The following is a 21,836-nucleotide window of genomic DNA, read 5'->3' as shown; positions in this document are numbered from 1 at the left end:
TACAGCAGAACTGATTACTGAGGGGGAGGTGGGAGAGGAGAAGAGAGGAGAGGAGAGGAGAGGCATGAGGATGCAGGGAGAAAAACAGAAAGGGACAAATTGAATAAATGTGTGTGTCGGCCAAATTCCTCCATATACTCGCTCTCTTTCTCTGGTCAGGCGTCAAAATGCGCTTCATTAACTAATTAGCCACTTTGACAGGACACAGTTGGATGTGAGGTCTCCATGGAAACGACACAGAAGTTAAATTCATGTTGGAACAACTCCCACTGAGACACAAAGAGGCAAACCATCCATGAAGGAGGACAACTCCAGCAGAACACAGAGCCTTTACTGGGAGATACGCCTCCTCAACTACCACCGCAGCAACAGCAACTGCTGCTATTATTATTATTATATTATATCATTATAATACTATTACTGCTGCTATTAGTATTATATTACATTATTATAATACTATTACTGCTGCTATTAGTATTATTACTGCTGCTATTATTATTATGTTATATTATTATAGTACTATTACTGCTGCTATTAGTATTACTGCTGCTATTATTATTATATTATATTATTATAATACTATTACTGCTGCTATTAGTATTACTGCTTCTATTATTATTATATTACATTATTATAATACTATTACTGCTGCTATTAGTATTATTATTGCTGCTATTATTATTATATTAAATTATTATAGTACTATTACTGCTACGATTAGTATTATTACTGCTGCTGATAGTACTATTACTGTTGCTATTATTATAGTACTATTACTGCTACGATTAGTATTATTACTGCTGCTGATAGTACTATTACTGTTGCTATTATTATTATATTATATTATTATAATACTATTACTGCTGCTATTAGTATTACTGCTGCTGATAGTACTATTACTGCTGCTGCTAGTACTATTACTGCTGCTGATAGTAATATTACTGCTGCTATTAGTATTATTACCGCTGCTATTATTATTATATTATATTATTATTGTACTATTACTGCTACGATTAGTATTATTACTGCTGCTATTATTATTATTATATTATATTATTATAGTACTATTACTGCTATGATTAGTATTATTACTGCTGCTGATAGTACTATTACTGTTACTATTATTATTATATTATATTATTATAATACTATTACTGCTGCTATTAGTATTACTGCTGCTGATAGTACTATTACTGCTGCTGCTAGTACTATTACTGCTGCTATTAGTATTATTACCTCTGCTATTATTATTATATTATATTATTATTGTACTATTACTGCTACGATTAGTATTATTACTGCTGCTATTATTATGATGTTATATTATTATAGTACTATTACTGCTACGATTAGTATTATTACTGCTGCTGATAGTACTATTACTGCTGCTAATATATTATTATGTTATATTATATTATTATAATACTATTACTGCTGCTATTAGTATTACTGCTGATGATAGTACTACTACTGCTGCTATTATTATTATTACTGCTGCTGATAGTATTACTACTGCTGCAATTAGTATTACTGCTGCTGATCGTACTATTACCCTGATAGTACTATTACTACTGCTGATGCTAACACTGTTACTGCTGCTAAAAGTACTATAACTCCTGCTACTATTACTACTGCTGATAGTACTATTACTGCTTCTGCTATCACTATTACTGCTGCTGATACTATAACTACGTTTCCTACTGCCAATACTGCTGCTACTATTATGATTACTGCTGCTGATACTACAGTTGTTGCAGCTGCTACTGCTATTACTGCTCAATGATGCTACGTCTTTTGGTCCAACTTAAAACTGAACAAGATTTTTCATGCAAGGAAAATGCAGCTTACACATATAAAACTGGTGGTGCTGCTACAATTATTGCTGCAGATACTACTGCTGCTACTATTACTGTTACTACTTGGACAACAGATATTAATGCAGCAGCTAGCTTTGATGCTATAGGAACACACTGGGGCGGGATTAAAGTTCAGAGACACCAACACGCATTGCACTGTGGAACTGACCTGTTAATCTAAAGGTGGCCATGCCCTAAAGCAGGGGTGGGCAATTCATTTTCCCAAGGGGCCACATGAGATACTGTGAAGGTTGCAGAGGGCCAGACCAATACTGTGAACTAAATTCTGCTCAACATTAATTTCATCACTTTATGAAATGCAGTAAATTTGAGCTGCTACTGGTAGGAATACATGTTATGATGAGAGTGGAGTAAGTCAAATATAGCAGTAAAATTAGTAAAAACTCCAATCATTATCTCACTTTTACTGCATTTGAACATGCATTCAAACCACAAAAACAATATAAAGCATGTTATGTTATGCAGTAAACCTGCAATATATGACCTTTATGCAAAAAGCAATAATTGTCGCATACAAGCACATACATAAATCGCCTTCAAAATAAAAGCACTGCACTTGTATAGATTTCTTATTTCCGGGTAACTTCACGTGGACCGAACAGGGACAGCCAAAGGGCCAGATGTGGCCCTCGGGCCGCCTAATGCCCAGGTCTGCCCTAAAGTCTGCAGCACTCAAAAAATATAAGCAAGACCCCAAGTCTCTAGATGTGCCCCAGTCAGGCTGTGTGACTGCTCCAACCTGTTAACATGGACGCTGAAATAAAAACCAAGAGGCTCTGTGATGCACACGCGTTGCTCATGCAGACTATATGTCCTGGTTGTAAATCAATATCAACATGCAGCTAGAGTCTGTCTTTAAAGGGAACTATATCACAGACTGGCATCATTTTTGGAGTTTCATCTTTTTCAAAGCACTCACTGAACTAAATATACTCCATGGATCAATTAAGGTGCTTTCAGAAGTACTTTCTTTCCTTGTGTGAATTAGAGGTGAAGTGGCTTCAGGCTGTACTGTAAATCTGAATCATATGTGGGGTTTTTTTCTGTCTGAGTAAAGCAGAAAATGTCGGGAGCAGAATTCCCTCCTGCAGCTGCTTTGTATTCAGACGTAGCTGACATTGTAAAGCAGCAGGGCAAGTGAAGTCGTGGCCTCGTTCATTGCCTTCAAACAGGCCGAGGGCGTCCGTCGGTTTAAATTTTCCCTCAGAGGACACAAGGAGAATGCAGGGAGGTCTGCAGAAAGCTGATGAAGATAATAATGAGTACTGATAATAACCCAAACAACAGTGATAATCACAAGGAGCAGAGATGATGGAGGGAAAGTTAATGAAGAGAGGCAACAATGCTGCTAATGTTACTCAATTAGTGATAACAAATATCCAAAGCAACTGGTGTTTCCACAACAATACTATGAATAGGAACACTACTGCTATAACTGCTGCTGTAATTTAGGGAGACTGGTCTCCTCTGTGTCGGACAAACAGCAGACTTTCACCCAGGAGAACGGGGTTCTTGTTCCGTGTGAAAACAAAACAAAATTACTCTTTACGTTACTTCCGTGGCTCATCTCAACTATTTCAGTTCCGGCATTTATGTACATTCATTAAATGTTTAAACGCCTTACCAGGAAGTTTCTTCCCCTTAACCTAGGTCAGTGGTTTTGTTGCTTTTTTTTTTTACAACTGCAAACTGTACATGTTTGTAGCAAGTTTAAGACGTATTTATGCCATGATGTAGTATGAAGCCTGGTTACAAAACAATACTAATTAGTGATGTACCAGTGAAGCTTCATGAACCATTGTCATTATTTTCTGAGTCCACTAGATGGTGCTCTGTGTTCTACAAAGAGCTGGAACCACACTCAATTACCATTGCTTCAGACTTTTTCTTTAAACCAATAACTCTATCTAGTTGGCTCAGAAAATAACCAAAATGATTCATGAGGCTTTATTGGCACATCACTAATACTACTATACTTATGTACGTTAGTTAAATAACTCATCTTTAACTTTTGGTCTCATGTGGGACATGAACAGTTGTCTTCTGGGTCAAGGTCTTGTGTTTGTTGACCCATCGATCCACACTGACCGCCTACTTTTGCAGCCCTTGTCGCTCTTTATACTACACTGTAATAAATTATTCTGTAGTCATTTCATTTTACTTAATATATTTGATAAAATGTTTGATTGAATGAATGATTTTGAGGTAGTTTTTTAAGTAACTTTAATATAAAAATGTGTGAGATAGAATCTACTTTTGATCACATTAAATATAATCTTTATGTGTATGTAATTCTTAATCAAGAGAATTTTCAATGATTCCAACACAATAGAATTAGTCCGTTTTTAATTGACAGGCACTTCCTGTTAAGTTGTTATTAACTCAACTTGTAACGTAGTAAGATTTCTTAAAACAAGATAAATGAAAGCTGCAAGCAGCGATGAACTGGCTCGAGCAGAGAATACTGCAAATTATTTGTTTCTTATCAAGATAAAAAAAACTTTAGATTTAGATGTGTTAGATAATTTATCTTGTTTAAAGAGTTAATTCCTTATTTTAAGCGTTCAACATGCTTATGTCTAGATTTAACAATCTTAATTTCAGAAATCTTGTCAAGTGAAATTATCTGTCCTTGCAGCAAGATCATTTCCCTCAGATTTAGTGTTTATATCTTGTTTTTAGACACGCCTTTTTTGCAGTGCAAAGTTTACTAGTTCCACTTGGAAACTTTTAGCTGTCTGCTGCGCTCAGCACAGTAAAGGGGATTGGTGAGTGAGACAGTCAAACAAACATGTGAGCAAAACTGGAACGGTGGAGCTGAAATGCTTGCTTGTGGGCTCCCAGACAGCAAGAGTAAGCAGGTTAACTGTGACATCACTGAGCATCAACTGTCTAACTGTCTGTTTCCTGTCTTTGAGGCAGAAAGCACAGAACAGTTGAGACGGATCACTTTTGTCCAGAAACCATTCAGAAACACAATCATACCTCCTGCACTGTATACAGGAGGACGTATTTCATTTAGAAGCTCCAGTGTTGTTAATGCAGGACTACCAACAGCAGTGCATTTTATTTTTTGAGGTACAGTCAGTAATACTGCATTACCAGCCAGCTGCTGAGCAGTTTGTCTGATCGATTGATGAAAACGCTTTGAAGAAAAAAACAAAACTTTAAAGTGAATCTGGAATTAATTCAGTGGGTTTCTCTTCTGTTTCTGTATGCCGAGCTGCAGTGTGAGAGCCGCATACAGAGCACCTCATCTACCCTGTGACCTCCACACACACACACACACACACACACACACACACACACACACACACACACACACACACACACACACACACAGGACCAGGTGAGTAAACACTCCCTGAATTCAATCTGTGATTGTTTGTTCATGTCCTCTGGGTGAGAGCTGCAATCACATCGACTGTGTGCGTGCATGTGTGCATGTGTGTGTGTGTGTGTGTGTGTGTGCGTGTGTGTGTTCTAATGTCCTCTGGGTAAAAGGAGCAATCACACGGAGGGCAGACTGTCTCTATTTGCTCTGCTATACAACATGCAACACCATGCTGCACCGTGCAGTGTGCATGTGTGTGTATGTGGGAACAGTTGTTAGGCTTTCACACGGTTCATTAAGAATACACATGGAAGGGTGTTTGAGTACTTGGTTCTCTTTGTACAAAGAATATACTGAAAAAAAAATGTTTTAATGATGGACGCCGAGTATTAGAGCCACAGCCTGTGACCCAATTATAGTACACTCACATTGAATTCAACCTCTGGAGTCCATGGAAGCACCTGCACATGACTTCTTCATGACGTGAAGACATTAAAATCATGCAAAGTCAAGTAAAACCAGAGATATTGTCAAATATATTTAGTATCAAATATTGAAGTAGATATTATCCTCATTTTACCTGTTATATGTTATAAATGTAACCTGTGTTCATATTTGCAATATTTAAAATCCAGTGTTTTGAGACATAATTTTCAAGATCAGATTTTATGTTTTCCTTTCTTTCTTTTGGGTTCAAATTTTTTTTGATCAAGTAAGTCAAAGTTAAAAATGAATAATCAGGACATATAGGTGAGGTTGTGCTGAAAAACTAGAAATAAGCATGTTGAACGCTTAAAATTAAATTAAATTAACTCTTAAAACAAGATAAATTAAAGCTGCAAGCAGCGATGAACTGGCCCGAGCAGAGTGCACTGACAATTATTTGTTTCTTACCAAGAAAAAAAAACTTTAGATTTAGAAGTGTTAGATAATTTATCTTGTTTTAAGAGTTAATTTCTTATTTTAAGTGTTCAACATGCTTATTTCTAGATTTAACAATCTTAATTTAAGAAATCTTGTCAAGTGAAATTATCTGTCCATGCAGCAAGATCATTTCCCTCCCTCTTATTTTTAGACACACCTTTTTTGCAGTGTAAATTAGATGAAAAAGGTATGCTTTAGGACTTGTAGTGTGTTGACTATGTTTCCCTCTCATCACTTTGACCCCTTCACACTGTGTTTGTTCCATGTTTAGTTTCACTAAAAGACACCGTAATGAGCCAGTTGTTCATTTTTTCTGGTAACAACATTTTGTCTTAAGCCTGTTTTTAGCTGAATTAAATTAGCTTTCCAATTTATATCACTGTTTATGTGTTATGTGATTGAGTGTTTGCTCCACAGTACTTGGCCACACTGGGCTAGTAACCTTTGTAAAGTCCCTCTCATCCAATTAAAGTCACTTCTATCTTCATCTAAAAATGCCAAAATGCCAAATTTGAGGCTTTGAGGTGTCCTGCAACCAGTCCGCAATATCTTCCTGGCTACATAAACTTCTTTTAAACAGTACAGTCTGATGAGAGAACTTGAAATACACTGTAATAAATTAGTCTGTAGTCATTTAATTTTACTTAATATATTTGATTAAATGTATTAAATATAAATGCGTCCTTGATTTTGAGGCAGTTGTTGAAGTAACTTAAATATAAAAATGTTTGAGATGGAATCTATTCATTTTGATCACATTAAATATCATCTTTATGTGTTTGTAATTCTAAATCAAGAGAATTTTGAATGAATCCAACAGTAGAATAAGTCCGTTTTTAAATGACAGGCACTTCCTGTTAAGTTATTAACTCAACTTGTAACGTAGTTAGATTTAATTAATAATATTGCATACAATCTGTTGCCTCAATTTTATTGAGTAGCTATTGTTTATCTTTTTAGTCTGCAAAGCACTGCATTTTTTCTAGTTTCTTCCTGTATTTTTGAAATACAGTGCATTACTAGAAATACATTTGCACTATATGACTGTATTCTTGTGAATTTCCAACACAAAGCTGTTCAGTATTGTCAGTGAATTACTGAATATTTACAGTACATTATAAAACATTTTTAGTGTACATTTACAGTAAATTCCTGTAAATAATGGCATTCTCTTCTCTTGCATTGCAATATACACAAGTATGACACTGTATGGCATCAATACAGTATTAGTATTAGTAAAATGTATATCTTAGGTTTACAGTGCACATTTAAGAATTAAACTGTAAAAAATGTTTGTAGAAATGACAGTAAAACACTATCAAATTGCATCAGAAATAGGGCTTAAAATAAAAAATCGAACATCACCATAGTAGACGCTTTTAATTACTGTAAATCAAGCAATAGTACAACACTTTTAAACCATAGAAAACACATTTTTTTCATGTAAAATTAAAGGAGAAATACCATAATGTCACAAGGACACAATTACCCTAAAAATAAAGGGACTACTCAGTCTAAATTACAGTTTTTGCTGATATTCTGCTGAAGTTCTGGAACAAACACAGCTGCCGGTATTTTACTGTAAATTAAAACAGATTTTTTTTTTTACAGTGTATGATTTGATTTTCTGTTGACAAATCTATTAACCAACTAATCATTCCCGCTCTTTACACAGCAGCCCTCTGTGCTTGATGCTTTTTCCCAGATGTGTCAGTGAAACCCCTGCATACATACAGATGTGCATAAGTGTTGCTATGGTTACTCAACCTCCTCTTGACTTTTCCTTAATCCTGCAAATGCCATTTTAAATAGGAGCATAAATAATAAAAGCCTTCTCATGGATTTCAATTTTTTTTTTTGTTAGGCCTTTTTTATGGAAAGTAGGATAACCGTTTATTATCATAATGTGTTATTTGCAATTTATATACATGCAGGACTTTTTTTTCTCCTTTGGTTGGAAAACCCCAGAGACAGCAAGCATCATGGGAGATGTAGTTGTTGAATGCTGATGAAGCAATCATTGTGTTATCTTGTTAAAATGAAGTGTTCAGCATTATATACTGAGGTCAGAATATACTGGAAGAAAACATTTCAGAAATTGATTATAGAAAAATAAATAATAGAGTCTACAAGTGCACCTGAATACAACATTCTTTGATATAGTTTAGATACCCACAAGATAGCTAACATCAAAACAAAAGATATCCCTTTCCCCATCTGTCAATTAAATCTTAAGGCAAAAACCCTGCTGAAAATGGAATTGGAGTTATTTTTATTATTTTAGATAATTTGATCCAAATGTCTGAGTGAGATTATTAACCCTTTATCGGGCGAAGAACCGTACTTGGTAACTTCAGTGGATATCCAAAATAAAAAATTTAAATATTTCGAGAAAAAAGTTGCAAATTTATTTGATTAAAGTGGCAGATCTACAAGAAAAAAGACGCAGATTTAAGAAATTTAAAGTGGCAAATCTGCGTGGAAAAAAGTCACAGATATACCAGAAGAAAGTGGGGAAAAAAGCTTTTTCCTTGCAGATTCACCACTTTAAATCTCATAAAGTTTTACACATTCAGGCAGAATATCCTCCAATATTCTCTAGGGTTGAAATTTGGAATTTGCAAGTATTTCAATGAGTGCCCTATTAAGGGTTAACAGCTGAAATCCAGACAGCCAAGCTTCTTCTCTATAATAATTTTTTCAGAAAAATAACAAAATGTTCTGGGATCAAAGTCGTGGCTGCCTTGTCACAGGAACCTCCCTGGTCCAATCAGAGCTCAGCTTTTGAGCGCTCTGTCTAATTAGGAGATGTGCTCCTGATGAGGTGGGCGGGGCTTCAGGTGAAGTTGGAGTGATGTTTGAGGGTGAAACGGAGCTGATGAATGACAACCACTCATGATTATGTTTCTGTATTTTTTCGGAGGGTGTAATCATCCCGTTATCGCGTCGGCTCCACACAAAACATTAGGAATCTGAGATGATTAACAACAATTATCTGCTGTTTGGTGACATCATCGCAGGTGCATAACAGAGAGACGGAGGCAGAGAGGACAGCTGGTGTTTCAAGCTGTAATGGGATTGATTATTGAATAAATGAATGGATGATTTCACAAAGTGCGTATCGATCTGAAGTGAATGAAAATCAACCTGAATTACTAACTAAACAAGCAACTGACACTACATTTCTACAGAGAAACACACTGTGTGTCTGAGCTGTGTGTGTGTGTGTGTGTGTGTGAGTGTGTCTGTTTATGTGTGTGTCAAAGTTCAAACTGGCTGAAACTTTTAAAATAAAAACTTTTTTTCTTTCTTCTGACACGGCAAAGGTCACGTCCAGCAGATCTTCACGGATCACAAACTTTACGGAAAGAAAAACTCTGCAGCAAGAACTCCAGCCAGTGAAACTGTGTTATAGCACAAAAATAATGTTCTCTTATATTACTGTAATAAAACTAATTTTACAGGAATGACCAGGGACGACCTTTGAGACTGCAGAGAATAAATCTTTTAATTAATTGAATCCATTTTAAGTAGTGTAAATGTCCTTTTCTGCCAGTGTATATTAAATATATTTCACCAAGCTGCAAAATTGCAGTATACTGTTTTTTTTTTCCAGATCTAGGGTTTAACTGCAGTTTGGAATCTGAAACAGCAAAAAATATTCTGCTGTGAGACCATAGAGAAACTATGGAGTGATATGTACATACACTCTTAAATCATCTTTTAGGGTTTGCATGACTTTTACCGGTCTTTTACAGGTCTTTTACAGGTCTCCAGACTATTACAGGACTGACACAACCATTCATGCTCTCATTCTATCCTACGGGCAATTTAGAGTCATCAATTAAACCTAAGTGCATGTTTTTGGACTGTGGGAGGAAGCCGGAGTACCCGGAGAGAACCCACGCTGATACGGGGAGAACATGCAAACTCCACACAGAAGAGCTGCGGGAGTCGAACCGGCAACCCTCTTGCTGTGAGTCAGTCAGATTTAAACCAGGTGGCAACCTGGCCTTCAGCTGCATTCTACCAAAAATTCCAACAGGGGGCGCTGACGGCGGTTGCAGAAGCATTTGGGTCCTATCTATCTCAATACAAAATGAGTCAACTTCTCACCTAATTTATTACCTCAGAAAAAGTCTCATGAGAACACTCTGATCTCAATCTCTAGTAAAAAAAATCTTCTTCAAGACATTTTGATGTCAATAGTTCTAATAATGGCCCCATTTAGAAGAAAATAGAAGATAAAGAATCGCATGATTTGGGGCGTGGCCACCTTTGATTGACATGTGGCTAACAAGGCGAGCCGTCATCAGGAGAGAAGAAATGCAATCCGTATCCACAGCAACGTGGACTTTAAACAGCTGTGAACTTGTTTATGTTGTCCGTGTTTTCGTCCAGTTTGGTCTCATAACTTTAACCCTTTCACTGAATTTAATTTAATGACAGTTTATTTGGATGTTTTGGTTGGACTAACAGATACTCCAAGGAGATGCTGTTCATTTTTACAGGTAAGTAACATACAATTAGTCTTTGTTTTTTGCTAGCCAAATTTAACAAGTTAATGCTACAGTTAATGTAACAAGTTAATGTAATGAGTGTAACGCTGAAATTGATAGTGATGTGCCAATGAAGCTTCATGAACCATTTTCATTATTTTCTGAGCCCACTAGATGACGCTCTCTGTTCAACAAAGAGCTGAAACCACAATCAATTACCATAGCTTCAGCCTTTTCCTTTAAACCAATAGCACCATCTAGTGGACTCAGAAAATAACGACAATGGTTCATGAGGCTTCATTGGCACATCACTAGTGATCGATGCTTCCAACAGGCAGTCCATAAACCAATGGGTGACGTCACGGTGACTACGTCCATTATTTATATACAGTCTATGTGAAGTACTCATGAAATAGGGAGGTAGTCAACACATCAGGGTCATTATGACGATTTCCTCTTTTACTAACTGCTGGTGAAACAATGTGGAGGAGCAGGTCAGGGAACAGTTCTGTCCTGCTGGATCCCTCCATCTGCCTCGTGGACCTCCATACAGTATTTCACAATTCTTCAAAATCCTTTCAAAATCCCCTTAATACGCATATTTCTTCATTCATTTATTCACTCATTCATTATCCATAGCCGCTTATCCTGAGTTTGGGGGGCTGCAGCTATCCTGCTGACATTGGGCTTAATGACAAAAAAAATGATGAAAATACATGGATATGTGCAAGAAATACATGAATATGAGAGGGAAACTGTGGGAAATTAATGTATCTAGGAGTATGTGAAAAAAGAAGGAATGTATGCTGGAAGAGCAGAATGAATTACAACTTGCATACAGATATTAACTGAGTGTTTTTAATGGACTCTGTCAAACCGTTTTTCATGCCCTCAGAAGTCAAACGAACACCTCACACCGAGCTCAGCTGGACCCTTCACCGCCGGTTCTTTTAATTAATGTTTGAATGAGTCTCCAGTTTCTCCAGAGTAACACATCTGACTCCTGCAGACACACGCCGGGAGGTTTAATCGCTCCAACAGGAACCCTTCCAAAAGCTATTCTTAGAGCAGCAGAGGAGCTAAAGGTTCCCAGCATCCACTGCTGGTCCAGACAGCCATGCAGACAGTGACCCTGGCTGGACTCCCTGGAGGATTCTGGGTATAAACCCTACAGACTGACACACTGTAAACTCTGGCTATGTGTTCAACCATGCATTGAACAACACACACACACACACACACACACACACACACACACAGTAACGCTCCACTGATACACTTGTCTGAAAAGTTGGTTTGACAGCAGTAACTTGACGAGAGCAGAAAGATTCACATTTTCTCCTCCTGATACAAGTTGCAGAGAAACTGACAGAGGCTGGACACACACACACACACACACACACACACACACACACACACACACACGCAATTAAGTAGTGGGCAGAAAGCAGCAGGAGTTCAGCACAGTTTGGAGTTCACATGCAGTTTTTCTTAATGATTTTTTTCCATTTAATAAACAATAACCTATCTGCTGTGGAGTTCTGATGCTCATATATATAAAATATAATAAATATATATATCCTTTTTTCTATACACGGTTGCTCATAAAGGTGGAATAAAATATTTTTTACCTCTTTCTATGAAGATCTAAGGAATCTATGTGCACCAGGATATCGTGTCGGGAAAAAATTGAGAGCAGTGAAGTTTAAGGTTGAGGAAAGTTTGATAAAATGCTGCAGTTGTTGTCGTCCATACATGTTTGATATCAGTTCATTTCAGTTTGACTGAATACTTTGTTGGTCAGTCTGTGGGTTTGACTCTCATTGTGGAGAAATAAAAAGACTGAAGTGAGATGAATAGACTGAGAATTTTCTCTAATTCTACAAAACAATTCTTGATTGAATTGAATTTTGTGGACACAAAATGCAGTGAAACAGTCCAACCGAAATTCATATCTTCCTCTATAGCTCTTAATCTTTCAGGGGTTCAAGGGAGTGGGGAACATAGGACCCAAGGAACATAGGACCCATTTTTAGAATAAGGGTCCTATGGTTCCATACATACCGGGGAGCATCAGCACCAGCATTTCTGGAAAAGAGTCCTATGTTCCCCGCAATTAATCTTTTACCTTTTAACTAGGGCCGGGACTTTAACGCGTGAATTAAGATTAAATAATTTCACAAAAATGAACACGTTCAAAAAATTGACGCATTTTAATCACACTTATTTTTGCACCGCGGAACGTTTCTCAGTGGATGAGTTTCAGGCGGACCGATTATACTGGTGCACCAACTAGTGTTCACGAGTTCAGACAACAACAAACCACAGTGAACATGAAGGAAGAAGCTGATGAGACGATTTGGTTGGCCCCGTGGATGATGGGACATTTTGTTACAAAAAACCAACGGATGGAAGCGTCGATAAGAGCATGGTTGTGTTGCTATGCAACAAGGAATTCACATTTCACCGCAGCACATCCAGCCTCAAGTATCACCTCAATGCTAAACATATAGCAGCTAGTGTGGTAGCTAGCGTGGATTGTGTTTTACTGAAAAAACCAAAGTATTATAGTTTACAGAAGGTCTACCTACCTATAGGCTACCTGAATTTATGAAATGTACTATATTTCTAAATATGCTATTGCTACACTTAATGGCAAAAATTGCACTGGTCTGTTGGACTTGAACAAAAATAAACAATATTTTTGTTGCTTAAGCTTATGTATTCAGTCATTATTCAATGGTATACTAAAAATCCATGTGAAAAAAAAAACTTCTCACTGTTCTCAGGTCAAATATCTGCAATTAAAATGCGATTAATTTTTTATTTTTTTATTTTTTTAATCGAGTCCCAGCCCTACTTTTAACCTTTATTTGTTGAGCATCGCGACACACCTCAACTATCGCACATTGAAAGCGAAAGGAAACATGGTCGAGCCTGCTCTCTCTGGGTGCGCTTATAAATTAAATAATAATAATTAAATAATTCGTCTAGGCCTATTTGCCATGGAATATAGCAATAATGGTGGAAAAAGTAACAGACCGGGGAACAAAGGACCCGGGGAACATAGACACACTCCCATATTTCACAACATTAGTTTTAGATCTTGGAAATACTTTGGAATAAAACCAATACCTTCCACAGCAACAAGGTGCCGAGTGCTTCTGTTACCAAGGGACATGTTTTGAAGACGGTTACACTCACCATTGTTAAAACCAGAGAATAGGAGTATGTTGTTCTTTGCCGATAATAAAAACTTTTTTCTCATGTTCCTCCAAAGGGAGGTCAGAGGTCAGGGTGCGAAGCCTGCTGGCCTTGGTGACAAGCATAATACATGCTACACAAGTCAACAATCTCTTGCAAACATTACAATAAAAATGAAACGACAATAACAGAGGATTGTGTCAACCGTATATGTATAGTTATTCTTCGTATGTATAGTAATTCTTCCTGCCTGTCACTGGTTCCCATGGAATGGATTATTCTGTCTACATTTCACTTTACAGTAAAAAACCTTTCACCATACAGCAAAAGCGTAATGTCTCTTATATTCTCAAGGTGAAGCTCTTGCAACCACAGTGCCGGTATTTTGATATAAATTACAAGTATTTTTTTTTTTACAGTGTAGTTACAACAGTCACGTGACTATCGCAAGTTACGTAAAAACGTTAGTTACGTTCAAAAACGTGATTAATGTAACTTAGGTTAAACGCAAACCCTGATCTCCTGGGTGAAAGTCCACTATTTGTTCGACCCATCCGCCTTTTTAACTTTGCTCCACTGTCAATCACCACTACGTCATCATGATGGCAGCGAATGCATTACAGCGGATGGTGAAATGCATAAATACAGCTCGATTTTTCGCTGCCTGTACACTAGTGATGTGCCATTCAGTCTCATGAACCATTTTCATTTCACCATTTTATGAGCCAACTAGATTGAGCTTTTGGTTTAAAGAAAAAGGCTGAAGCTTTGGTAATTGAGTGTGCTTTCAGCTCTTTGTTGAACAGAGAGCGCCATCTAGTGGACTCAGAAAATAATGAAAATGGTTCATGAAGCTTCATTGGCACGTCTCTACTGTACACACAACCTTTACTGACGTTTTTGAGGAAAGAACAAGCTGCAAATTTCCTAAAACTGCAAGGTACCTACTAGACAAGTATCTAATATGTCTATTATAGTTATGAAATAACGAGATGAGAGATGCGGTTTTATATCAATATATGAATCTACATTCGTGACCAAAATAAAATGTGTTTTGTCTCACTTTTGTCATATTTCAGTATTAAATGTGAAATTGATTTATTCCCTCAACCCTTTGCACCCTGCAAACAGCTTTCACTCACTTCAAAATCAAATGCACACACAAGCCAGGTCAAGGTCTAATCGACAGGAGGCTAAAAAAGTTTATTTCAGAAGAACACACCGTCTTTTGAAGTTAGCATCATGAGGCTTGAAACTGTCAAGCAGCTCTGACATCACTGATCGATCAGCCCTGACCCGAGAGCCGATCATCAGAGAAATATCAATCACATGCAGGAAAATAAGCGGACAGAAACTAAATGAGGTCAGCTCCCCACAGACAGTCTGAACCTCCTCTAACTGGACATAAATTATGAACCGTTCACAAGGATTCTGGAAACATTCATCATTTTCTCTGCTGCTGCGTCTTTCTGAGCAGGATGGGAAAAAAAGCTGATGAGAACAAGAGAAAACTTCACACCACCAACATCTGAAAGTTTTATTTGTTTCAGGAGAAGGCACTCTAGGTTCATGCTTGGGCTGCTAGACAAACAATCATGTGTAAATTGTGGAGACCTGCATGTTGTCAACATTATTATAACTTGTGTTTCCATCTGCCAAAACTGGCTAAAAAGCTATTTTCATGTTTTTTTGGTGTGAACTCATCCCTCCAGAAAATAATTTATAATGGGCTGATACATTTTTCTCCAGTGCAAATATACATACCTATTTCATGTGCTGCAAGTTGAGTGACTGTGATGGAGTTTTATAAAGTCTGTGTTTAACTCTTCCCGGCCAGTGCCCAATTGGTTCTTTGGTTTTCCACCACAAAGAACCGGCTCCCAGCAAGGAATACTGGTTCGACATCTGCACCAACTCTTTGCTGGTCTTGAACCGCGAACCACTTACCCCAAGAGCTCAGGGCGCGGTTATCTGCCCAACAAGACCAACTCGGTGCCATTGAGAGAGACCAACTAAACTGTGTATCATTAATTTATTCGATTGATACGGGCAAGATAGTGTGCTAACGTTAGCGGGCCATTGATAGCTTGCTGGTGCTAACGTTTGTGGGCTAGCAAGACCAAGACCAACTCGATGTTGAGAGAGACCATATAAAATGTGTATCATCCATTTATTTGATTTGTTTAACTGCAATGTGACTGATGTGAAGCTAGCATGCTTAAGTCAGCAGGCCATCGTTAGCGTGCTGATGTTTGCGGGCTAGCAAGACCAAGAACAACTCGGTGCCGTTGAGAGAGACCAAATAAAATATCATTAATTTATTTGATTTGTTTAGCTGAATGTGATTGATACGGGCGAGCTAGTGTGCTAACGTTAGCGGGCAATTGCTAGTGTGCTAATTTTTGTGGACTAGCAAGACCAAGACCAACTCAATGTTGAGAGAAACCAAATAAAATGTGTATCATCCATTTATTTGGTTTGTTTAACTGCAATGTGATTGATACCGGCAAGTTGGCATGCTAAACTTAGCTGGCAATCGATAGCGTACTAGTGCTAATGTATTCGGGCAATTGCTAGCATGCTCACGTTAGCGGGCTAGCAAGACCAAGACCAACTCGGTGCTCTTGAGAGAGACCAAATAAAACATGTATCATTAATTTATTTGATTTGTTAAACTGCAATGTGATTGATAAAGGTGAGCTAGCCTGCTAACTAGTGATGTCCCAATGAAGCCTCATGAACGATTTTCATTATTTTCTGAGCCCACTAGATGGCGCTCTCTGTTCAACAAAGAGCTGAAAGCACACTCAATTACCATTGCTTCAGCCTGTTTCTTAAAACCAACAGCACCATCAGCATCTCTGTGACTTAGAGCAGTTTGACTCTCATATTCCTGTTCAGACGTTCATAGATACTTTCAGAATTACTTAAATCTTCCAGCAATCTTCCAACACCAGGATTAAACAGTAATTGATTTTCTGTGGGTTTGTCCATACAGACTAGCAGTATAGCAGCTAAACCGTCACTTCCTCCGGATCATCAGAATAAATTCTGTGGCGTCAGCAGGATTATTGCAGGAAACTGTGTATTTAAGGCCAGATCACCACTCACACTATGTGCATCTACCCTGATATGACCTGAATGCAGTCAACAAAAATTTGAAACATGTTTTTTTTCTTTAATGTAGCTCTGATTATTTATTTATTTATAATGTAATATAACTTTAACACAACCTGCCCTTGGAACCAACTTTGAGATGTTGCTAAATAAGTTAGGATGCTACGTATTAATACTTAAAGTGAAGAGAGAGTAGTTTATTATTGAATATCAGCTGAGCTCCAGTCGAGTCCGGTCTGCTATGGACACTCTCTTCTGGTCATTTGGCTATTTTAGTTTTGTGTCCATTTGTATATATTTAATATAATTCTGTATTCAATAAATTGTGTTGTGTTTTAATTGCTGTTGCAATTCCAATTTTACCTTGAAGTGACTATGAAGTGAACTTATCTTATTTTCTGTTGCTTTTTTTCTTTTCTTTTTGAGTTTTTTTAACCTATAAAAGTATGGTGAATTAACATTTCGAGGCCCTGTAATTGGAATGAGTACACTTTAAATCCTTTTAGAGCTCTGAGAGGGAGTATTATTTTTGATGCAAATTGTGGCAATTAGGTTCTAAGGGTTTTAAAGAACCCTTAGGCTCCATGCTGACAATATAGAAAAGTATACAAATCAATGGTAAACTCTATATGGAAATAGAATGGTAAATTTACAATGAAAGGTTTTTACAGTGTACTATCAACAGTATTGTGTTGTAAATTTACAAGAATACTGTAATATACCGCACTGTTGTATGTTTGTATAACTTACAGTTAAATACTGTCAAATTGCATCAGAAATAGGGCATAAAATTAAAAATTGCATATCACTGTAGCAGACGCTTTTTAATTACTGTAAATCAAGGCATAGTACCAAACGTTTGAAACCTACAGAAAACACACATATTTTTTCATATAAAATTAAAGGAGAAATGCCATAATGTGACAAGGACACAATTACTAACCTAAAAATAAAGAGACGACTCAGTTAAAATAACATTTTTTGCTGAAATTTACATTTAAATTTACAGTAGAAACCCCACTCACTGTATTTTTTTACGGTGAATTTCCGGCAAGCACAGCTGTTGGTATTTTACTGTAAATTAAAGAGACTTTTTTTTTTTTTACAGTTCACTTTTCTAGTCGTAGTGTCTTCTCAAAGCACTTTTACCCTAAAGATCATCATTCACCCATACATTCGTAAACTAGACTGATCTATTAATTCTTTGACTAATATTGCATTCTGTGTAGAGCGTTGTAATACACTGTACATTTTTATAATACTGTAAGAAACTATAAAAACATACAGTACTTTGCAGGCGAAGCTGCTGCAAATTTATACCAAAAAATCCTTGAAGAAAAAATAAATATTCTTAGCTTTTTGCATTTTCGGGCAGCCGACCCACTGTGTCAGTTGGCATGGACATCAGTAGTTTTTAAATGAAAGGAAAAATCTGTTTTTTAATTATGGAAATATGTTGTATCCTCTACAGTTACTTCCTCCCATAAATCACACGAGCAACTTGGACAGTGAAGTGTTAAGATACGTGAATATACTCGAGCACATCAATCATTAAATGAGGCCAGATCACCAGAGAGTGCTGCTGACTGATAACAGCAATGTTACATTTGAAATGTGCGTTAGAATATATCAGGTTCAGTAGCCTGGGAAATCAGCCATGAACATGGTGGTTTGTGTAGGCAACAGTTGGAATAACGAGCTCAGACTGCAACATGTTCAAAAGTCTGTTGTGAAATGTGTTAAATGTCATGGAATATGACATCAGTTTCCATTGGACAAAGTTGAATTTTTGCTGTTATATGAGCAGAATGAAACAGTTTGTTGAGGTGACTGTTGGTGCAGTGGAGGGAATAAAAGAAGGAACTCACCCTGGACAGGACAACCTCTAAGGTGATGTTCTGGGGAGGAGCACTCGGTACTGCAGAGACAAAGAAAGCAAACAATACAATGTCAATTCTGTATATCGGGTTAATGAGAAATTGAAGTATAAGAACCTCATTCAAAATCACAATGTTTGTAATAATGCATAAATAAAGCAACAGCTTTGAGGAATATTCTGATTAAACTATATACACTCAAAAAAATGATTCAAGCCCTTCTTAGATGTGACACATTAATGTATTGTTTATCCAATGAAAATATATCAATTAAAATCAAATCAAAAGTAGTTTAAGAAGTGTAACCTAAAATGTATTAATTTACTCCCCTGTCCTTCCCTTCAACCCAAAAAGAATGAGTTTCAGTTTTCCAATTCTATGTTTTTAGGTTGAACAAACACAATTTCTTTATTTCAGCTCTCCTTGACATAAATGAGTTGAGGTAACTCAATTTAAATACAATACATACATGTTTTTAATTTGAGTTTGACCAAATGTAAAAAAAAGTGAGCTACATTAACTCAAATACATTATATTGCATCGATGCACTTCTTTTGAGTTTGGGCTACATATATTTGTTGGATGGAAATTCTGCCCACAATTGAATTGAGTTCATCCAATGAGTTATTTTTTTGAGTGTATATGTAATAAAAAATCTAAAGTTATCAATCAATACATCTGTTTTTAGCACCATTGAACACGAGGAGCACCAGGATGCTCTAACAGACTTTTCACCTTTCAGTCAATATTATAAATTATTACCATATAGGATTTTTTTTCCATTTTGCGGGGTCAATACTGCCCTACAAAGTCAAACTGCAGTAACTATGCAAAAGGTAAAAGTGAGAAAAACAGCTTTAAAGTTTTTTTAACGTGGTTTAACTGGCCAGCCAAATGGGTTATATCATATGTAGATAAGTGATATGACACTTATTTCTACATGTATTAATTATGTAATTTTTATACTAAAAAATCATGATGATTTATTAGACCTTTGACCCCAAAAACGTGGTCACGGCATTGCTGTAAAATGTTCTAATATTAATGCAGAAACAGAGTGCAGTGACTACAATGTTGTTGTCTTCTTTCAGCTTTTATATTTTGTTTTCAGTGAATAAACATTTTCAAATTCATTAAAAGTATAAAAAACGAAATTTCCGTATTTTAGACTTGATATTATAAAGCAATGCTATATTTGGTCTTAATATATTTTTATCTCACTTTTTTATTTGAACACACTTTCCCATTCAAATAAACATATACTTTCTATTCTTCTCATGTTTAAATTAGTATATATATCCAAAGCAGACCGTGGTGAGTACAATTACTGCTTTGGTTTTGAGTTGGATTTTGTAGTTACTGCAATTTTTATATAATAATTTCTCTGAAAATAAAGCAAAATTTAAATCTAAAACTTTGTCACAAGATAAAACAGACATCAAGGGGCTCTTTTTTTTCTTAGCTAAACTAAAGTAATGAGTAAGTCTCTCACATACAGCGATCCACAGATATTTAGTATTTTGTATCATTTGTATGTATGACGTGCTTTGATTTCTCATTCAACATTGTTGACCTGAACAATATAGTAGGCTACAAATATGTTGTATTTTAGCATGGTAAAGTAATTGGGTCCACTGGAACCGGAGACATGCAGCTGCAGTAAATAACAATGCTGATCCTGCTCTATGCTCTGTGAATTTGATTTACTATTGCAAGTAGATTTAACAAACAAATACATCATTGATGTGCATGTGAATTGGGGCTGCACACTTAATCATATTTTAATCGTGATCACGATTTTGGCCGCCATGATTAAATTAACCTGATCGTCGGCGATATTTCCATCTTAAAATGCGGCTCTCCTGCATATCTAATCAAGCATTTTCTACACCAGTAGTCCACCAACCACCAGGGGGCGGGGCCGCTTTTCTCCCCTGAAAAAAGCCTGGTTGCTGATTGGATAGAACGCTAAGCAGGATGTGATGCAGTACTTGACATCACAACAACACACATCATTTGTAAAAGCCGGCGAAGCAGTGTTGCCAACTTAGCGACTTTTTTGCTAAATTTAGTGACTTTTCAGACCCCCTTGGCGACTATTTTTCAAAAAAGCAACTGGCAACAAATTCAGTGACTTTTTCTGTTATTGGAGACTCCTTTACACTCTTCTCAACGAGCCGCGGGGGCCAGCAGCTCGTTAAGAACTGGGGATTACCACTGGGTGCTGAACGGCTGTCGAAGCGGCACAGTCCTCCTGCAGCAGTCTCTCCCAGCTACAGAGCGGCAGGGGATGTTAACCCCTTAGCGTTCAGTCTGCAAATTGCTAATAGGCTAACAGTTAGCTCTGTAGCAGTACAGTGTGTATGTGCTGCTGCTGCAGGAGGTGTTCACTTAGCGATCTCTGTTTGTTTACAACAAGCACCAGACACTCTGCACACACTAAAAAATGTTCCTATTGTTTGTTTAAAAGTAGTGCAATAAAAATGCAGATGTTTTCCCTAACGTAATGAATAAACGTGATTAATAATTATGATTACAATATTGATCAAAATAATTGTGATTATCATTTTGGCCATAATCGTGCAGCCCTAATGTGAATTAATCGTAACGTAATCATGACATCCCTGTTGGTGATGTCAGAACCTTATAGATCAGACGAATGAAAGGAACAATGTTACATTTTGGGATTAATTGCACCGATGCTAAGCACATCAAAATCAGTTTGTCTCCCCTTTAGAGACTCTAGAACCGAACGCCTTGTCACAGATTATGGTGGATTATTATTATTATTTATTATGTTGTTTTTTACAGCGTCGGCTGAATTCTAGGCCGACTCTGTTTGGTGTCAGATCACTGCTGTCAATCAATCAATCATCCTGATGACATCAGCACAGACAGGAAGTGGATGAATCGATGCTGAGATGGCGTTCAGTCTGCCTGAGATCTGACTGTCACAGAAGGAAAACAGGATTACCACCGGACTCATGACAGGTGTCATCACACA

At 36.9% G+C, this 21,836-nt stretch overlaps 1 protein-coding gene across 1 annotated transcript in view; it reads right to left on the bottom strand.

Moving 5' to 3' along the window:
- The window catches only part of dcc (DCC netrin 1 receptor), a 224,228-nt gene that overhangs the window by 82,795 nt on the left and 119,597 nt on the right, over positions 1 to 21,836 (bottom strand). Inside the window, exon 12 of the mRNA XM_059358662.1 lies at positions 18,824 to 18,873. Coding sequence (XP_059214645.1) covers positions 18,824 to 18,873 — 50 coding nt within the window. The remainder of the gene's footprint in view (positions 1 to 18,823; positions 18,874 to 21,836) is intronic.

This window comes from Centropristis striata, chromosome 19, assembly GCF_030273125.1.
Source record: "Centropristis striata isolate RG_2023a ecotype Rhode Island chromosome 19, C.striata_1.0, whole genome shotgun sequence".
In the NCBI taxonomy this organism is placed as follows: domain Eukaryota; kingdom Metazoa; phylum Chordata; class Actinopteri; order Perciformes; family Serranidae; genus Centropristis; species Centropristis striata.
The sequence above is the reverse complement of the archived record's forward strand: the minus strand, read 5'-3'. Positions and strand labels throughout refer to the sequence as shown.